Raw genomic sequence first — 6,716 nt, 5'->3', positions numbered from 1 at the left:
CGGGAAGCGGGAAGATGTCGCAGTGTCCTTGGGATTTTAGAGGCTGCGATGGCAAATGAGGAAGACGTAGCAGTAGCCGTTAAGCAAGGAAGACACCGCCGTTGCGTCTGCTGTTCGCCGATGGAGAGGAGGAGAGCGAGCAATAGGCCGGCGAAGAAGAGGAGGAGTTCTTGTGGCCGGCGAAGAAGAAGTTGATGAGCATAGCCAAGACTCCGCTTGAAGCAGCGTGCTGCTGCGGCGGCCACAGATGGAACATGGAACATGGGGTGTTCTTGTGCTTTGCAACCCGTAGGTAAAATGTCTGATATGTTTAGTCGATACTCATACGACATCCTTGGAATTATTATCACCTAATCAAAATATTTTATTTTTGATGCATTATGATATGCTCAAATCACTGTCTGATAAGAAACACAGATGCGATGTGGGTTATTACTGCAATAGATCTAATCAAAAATACTTTTCATGATATGCTGAAATCATTGTGTGATAGGCAATAGTATGGTTACTGCGATAGAAAAGGTCCCATCGTTATGCGGTGGATGAGTGCTACTGCAGGGATTTGGTGACGCTGAGGCCTCCGTCCACCGTCAGGTTGAGGCCGCTCACGTACCTGGACTCGTCGCTGGCCAGGTAGAGCACCGCCTCCGCCACGTCCGCCGCCTTCAGCCTCACCCCCTTGAGGTTGCCCATCGCCTCCATCGCCGCCTCCATCTCCTCCGTGGTCAACTGCATCCCCGCCATCGCCAGCGGCGTCGCCACCCCGTACGGCGACACGCAATTGGCCCGCACCCCGAACCGCCCCAGCTCCGCCGCGGCGCTCCGCATCAGCCCCACCACCGCGTGCTTCGAGCACGTGTACGCCGCCGACGCCACCCCGCCCACCGCTGACACCAGGCTCGCCGTCGACACGATGCTGCCGGCGCGCGCCGGCACCATGACCCGCGCCGCGTGCTTCGTCCCCAGGAACGCCCCCAGCGCGTTGGTGGCCATCACCCGCTCGAATGCCGCCCTGTCGCTGGCGAGGAAGCCGTTGACGGGCGGGTCCATGACGCCCGCGTTGTTGAACATGACGTCCAGCTTCCCGTGGAGGGCGACGGCGGTGTCGACCGCGCGCTCCACGTCGGCCTCGTCTGTGACGTCGCAGTGGACGTAGGAGGCGGGGCCGAGGGCGGCACAGAGGGCGCGGCCCTTGTCGTCCTGGATGTCCGCGACGATGACTCGGGCGCCGTGCCGTGCGAACAGCTTGGCCGTGCACTCGCCGATGCCGCTGGCCCCGCCGGTGATCAACGCCACTTTGCCTTCAAGCCTGAGGAACAATAACAAGAAGCAGATGTATTATGCTGCTAATTCCAATGAAAAGATCCCATCACAAACAAACACCTTCGTGCCACCGATGAGAGAAAGGAAGCGCTTCCCATGTCCTCAGATTTCGGCTTGCCGTTTGACCCAAGTTTAGTTGTGATCGACGCAAATGAGCATAAGGAGAAGTTTGCATATATTAATCGTTTGGTCTCCTCCCTTAAAAACGTCGACGCTCCTCTTTTTTTGGTTGTTCGTTTCGTTTGGCACATTTCTTCCATATTTACCATTATAAAATGAGGTTTATAACATATATATATATATATATATATATATATATATATAAGATTTAGATATTTATATGGAAATAGAGAGATTTCCATTTATAAAAAAAACTCCATTTTTTATTTTTTTCCCCAAAAAGTGTCCCATGTTTTCCTTTTTTTCAAATAGTTCTCCTGTTTCGATAATATCTAAAATACCTCTCACTAATCCCATTGGTTTTTTTTTTCATCATTTATAGCCATCGTAAAGAAAAAATTATAAAGCTTACTTGAAATCATTAATAAATGAACTTAAATTCAATCCAACCAACTCAAAACCTAAAAATTTGATTTTGTAATGGTCTATGATAACCAAATATATCACTTATATAATGTTTTTAATATTTTAATCAAAACAATAGAATGTTATTGGAAAATATTATAAGTGAGTCAAATAAATCAAAACAGATTATAAACTATTTAATATATTATACTAGGACAGATATCTATAATATATAATAGTTTAAGAACAACATCACTCACATAGGGATAAAAAGTTATGCTATTATAGTGTTTTGGTCATTATAATAAAAATATTATAAAACCTACTTGAAAACATTATAAATGACCTAAACAAACTCATAACTTCAACTAAACCAATTAGAAAAATAAATAATATAATATTATAATATATGGGTGTTCAAATCGAACTTTGATTTTTTTTTATTCAATCAATAAGATAGTTCAAATAAGAATCAATTTAAACCTACCTAACCAAATCGATTCAAAACTAGTTAATACGGTTCAATTAACTGATTAATCAAATTATAATTTTAAATAATTTAAATATATATTAAATAAAATCGGTTCAATTCAATTGGACTGAATCATAATCTTAGTACAATTGGGTCGATACGATAAGATTTATGAAATTGTGCCCATATCCTTTGTAAAATTGAGTCTTTAGACTAGTTAAAATAATCAGTTTGAATTGGTTAATGACTTAGGATAATAAATTCAGTCAAATTGATATTTTTTAAATTAAAATCAGTTCAATTCGATTGTTAACCAAACAAAAAAAAGACTACCCCTAATCAAAACCATAGTTTGATTTTACGATTCAATTTGAACACCTCTATTATAATGGTTTACAAGCAATCACAACAAAAAAAAACATAACATGTTATCTCTTATAATATTTTTTAAATAATTTTATAGTATTAAATATTTAATAAAATATTATAATATTATTAAAAAACTATAAATGAGTAAAATAAAAATACTATAACGATCACAAACTTATGAAAAATTGATTAAAAAAAGTATTATTGAGGTTAGTAAAGGATATTTTGGGTATTATGCGAATTAGATACCACCATTTGAAAAAAAAAATCAAAATAGGAGATGTCTTTTGTAAAAAAATAAAAAAATATTTTGAGGAAAAATCGCCCATGGATGGATATATATATATATATATATATATATATATATATATATATATATATATATATATATATATATATATATATATATATATATACTTCTCTCGGCGGGCCCCAACAGTAGCTGGCTCAGTCTCGGGTGCCACCGCTGCATGAATCGACCGCAATCGACCGTCTTCGTCGCGATCAGGAGAGTTATTGCAGATTCCAATTAGCGAGCATCTGTGGGACCCACGGGTCCTACCCTCGGGCTCCCAGTCATATATCAGCGCGTCGCCTTGCTTTGGTGGCTGAGAAGTGATCATGTGGACGAGTTTGTCTGATGGGAGACAAGTCAAATAGATGTGGCCATTAGAAAAGGACTCGAAGTCAAACATCGGTTGCAGTCCTCTCCACTTATCGTAACATGACGATGTCTTGAAGCATTTGACCCACAAAAATCGGATCGGGCAATTTATCGAAAAAAAAGGTCTTTAATGGGTTTTTTTTGGAATGCGACCTCTATATTTTATTTTTATCGAGAAATATTTTTTTAAAAAAATCTTAATAATATCTTGAAATTAAATTATTTTAAACTCAATCAACCCGTGGGCCGATTCGACTCAATCGGTGTCTTAGTATAGAATCGGATCAAATCCTTTCGGATAGGATCGAATCTCTTATATTCAACCCACACTCAAGTTATATTCAAATTATACTCACGACATCTATTAAAAATATATTTATTTTTACATAAATTTATTTTAAATTTATCATAAATAAAAAGTTAATATAATTTATCATAAAGAAACCAAAGAGCTTCCTCCTCCTCCCACTCCGCGTATCCTACTAACCCCCACCGTTGTTGCTATGACTATCCACTACTCGTTGCTATCGATTACTAGCCTCAGCTTACGACATGCCGTTGATCTTCCATTGACGTTATCATCATAAGTTTTGTTGGCTGCGGAAGAGGAAGAATTCATTATCGTCGATCAACGACCCTAGCTTGCCTGCTTATCGTCAATCTTCCATTGACGCTATCGTTGACTCTGCTAGCTGAAGAAGAGGAGGAAGCCATCATCATGGATCACCAGCCATAGCATGCTCACTTGTCACTAATCTTTTGCTAACGTCGTCGTCTGCTCTACTAGCTATAAAAAAGAAGGGAATCGTTATCGTTGATCGTTGGCCCCAAACTGCTTATCTATCGTGGATCTTCTACTGACATCACTATCACCAATTCTGTTGCCTGCGAGAAGAAGAAGATGATGATGAGGAGGAAGATTGAAAAGAAAAGGACGAGGAATAAGAGGATGATATTTTGGTACATTTACAAACAGATAATCAATTTAGATATATTAAAAATTATTAAAATGAGATTATAAATAGTAAAATAAGGGTTGTAAATAGTAATATCCTTAGTAAAAACTAAATACAGAGACATCATCAATGTTTTATTATTCTAATAATAATTCTAAGTCCAATTTGGAACGCGGTGGGAGTAGAGCACACGTTGGAAGACTTAGATCCAATCAAATTATCGTATTGTCTATTATGATTCTTGAGTCAACCAATTTAAATCAGATTTGGACATTCACGAGTTTGATACAGTTTGGATCTGTACGACATTAAGCAAATATTTAAAATAATAAAAGAATTATTACACTAAATAACGTATATCACACTCACATGTGAACCGCTATCATTCATACCCTAACACACTAATCAATCGAATGTCTCAGTAAAAACCACATTAACGACACATTATAATGAAGCAAATGATGGCGAATCTGGTGATTGGGAAGAAGACACCTTCCACAATGTGCAATTAATTGGCATGTGGAATATAAGTCGGCCATGGGCGCATCTCACTGGTTATAATTTAGGTTATTCATATTTTGTGACAAAGATATTGAATTGGATGTCCATTAATCCTAAAAACTAGATTAGATTTGTGGCCATTTTTGGCTGCGCGAGCGAGCAGCGAGCGGCGAACAGCGAGCGAAGCGAGAGGCAGCACCGTCCCTGCTATACGAAAGCACCATCCAGCCCTGTGCCACCCGGGGGGTTCCAGGGTGCTGAGATGGCTGACGTTTTGTTCCGCTCACGACAGTCACTGCGGCACGCAAGAACAGCCCAAAAACAGGCCAAAACGACCCAAAAACAAGCCAAAACTGACCATTTTTGGCGTGGAACCCAAAGCTAAATGTATGGTGCAAGTTGAATAGAGAAAAAATATTATATAAATATTAATTAAATATCATATGAGATGAAGAGGGCTATTTATAGGTTTTGGAAATAATTTGATATGATGATAAATATTTTGATCAGATTATCATAAATCTTAAAATTAAGTTATTTACAACAAAAAAATCATTATATTTAAAGTCTAACATAATTTCTAATCATTATATTTAAAGTCTAACATAATTTTTTGTTGGGTCCCGCCCATACGTGGGTTTGGACAATTGGGCCTATTGAGCTCAAATCAGTAAATAAAAGAAATTAAAAAGAGGAGAGAGATTGCAGCGTGCGGCGTGCTGTAGCTGGCAGAGAAAAGAGGAGAGAGAAATAGAGAGAGAAAGTAAGGTTTTCTGAGTTTTCTACTTGACGATCGGTGGCCAAACGTTGTCAGTTTTGGCCCAAATTTTATGTGGAGAATCCTTGTAGCAAACTCTATAATCCTAACGGTGTTGATCTACAGTTTACCCTCTCTAGAGATCCACCTATGTGATGAAGATATGTTATTCTTGAGCCAAGATCTATGTTCTTGATGTTATTCTGATCCTCTAGTTATTCTAAAGAAGACCTACTGTAGACCTGTTATCAGTATTATTGATAGTGGAAGTTTGAGGTGGACTACGGTCCCGTGGTTTTTCTCACATTGGGTTTTCCACGTTAAAAGATTTGGTCTCACCGTGTGATTGATTTTTGCTCTGCTATTTATGCTGTGCTGGTTAATATTTTCATTTGAATACCAAGTTAGTATTTTGATGAGGAACCCATTTTGATACACAAAGAGGGAAAAAAATATTCCGCTTTAACAGGTTTCTTCCCAACAAGTGGTATCAGAGCGTCAGGTTGTTTGGTGCTAGTTTTATTGTGTGATTGAAATGGAGCATTCAGATGGTATGTTTAAATTGAACTCATCAAATTATTCCACTTGGAGGCATCTGATTGAAGATTTGCTCTATTGCAAAGATTTGTATAAGCCTATCAAGGTTAAAAATAAACCTTCTACTATGGACGATGAAGAATGGGAAGTTCAACATAGAAAATCTATTGCCTATATTAGAAGATGGATGGATATAAACTTGCATGAGCATATTTCAAATGAAACCAGAGCTGATGTTGTTTGGCAAATGTTAGAAAACCTCTTTGCGAAAAAGACAGTGGGAAATAGAATTTCTCTCCTCAGAAGGCTTGTAAATTTGAAGTATAAAGATGGTAGTAACATTGTTGAACACATAAGCCTATTTCAGAGTTTTGCAAACAAGTTGGTTGCTATGAAAATGAATATAGATGATGAGATGCAGGGATTATTATTTCTCAGTTCTTTACCAGAAAGTTGGGAAACGTATGTGGTGACTATTTGTAACTCCACGCTAGAGGGGACTATAACCATAGATATGGTTAAAGACAATTTGCTAAATGAAGATGCCAAAAGGAAAGAACAGGGTGAATCTTCTTCTGGTGCATTTGTTACTGAAAAACAAGAAAGACGTGG

At 38.5% G+C, this 6,716-nt stretch overlaps 1 protein-coding gene across 1 annotated transcript; it reads right to left on the bottom strand.

Annotated features, from left to right (window-relative positions):
* Nucleotides 1-416: 416 nt before the first annotated feature.
* On the bottom strand, nucleotides 417-1,533 carry LOC103983631 (momilactone A synthase-like). Its single transcript, XM_009400885.3, has 2 exons — nucleotides 1,384-1,533; nucleotides 417-1,309 (listed from the first exon to the last, which is right to left on the bottom strand). The coding sequence occupies exons 1-2, from the start codon at nucleotides 1,419-1,421 to the stop codon at nucleotides 550-552; spliced, it is 798 nt and encodes a 265-aa protein (XP_009399160.2). The 5' UTR covers nucleotides 1,422-1,533; the 3' UTR covers nucleotides 417-549.
* Between the last annotated feature and the right edge of the window lie 5,183 nt (nucleotides 1,534-6,716).

This window comes from Musa acuminata, chromosome BXJ2-1 (assembly GCF_036884655.1).
Source record: "Musa acuminata AAA Group cultivar baxijiao chromosome BXJ2-1, Cavendish_Baxijiao_AAA, whole genome shotgun sequence".
NCBI classification, from domain to species: domain Eukaryota; kingdom Viridiplantae; phylum Streptophyta; class Magnoliopsida; order Zingiberales; family Musaceae; genus Musa; species Musa acuminata.
Note: the sequence above shows the minus strand (reverse complement) of the source record. Positions and strands in the feature narration are given on the sequence as shown.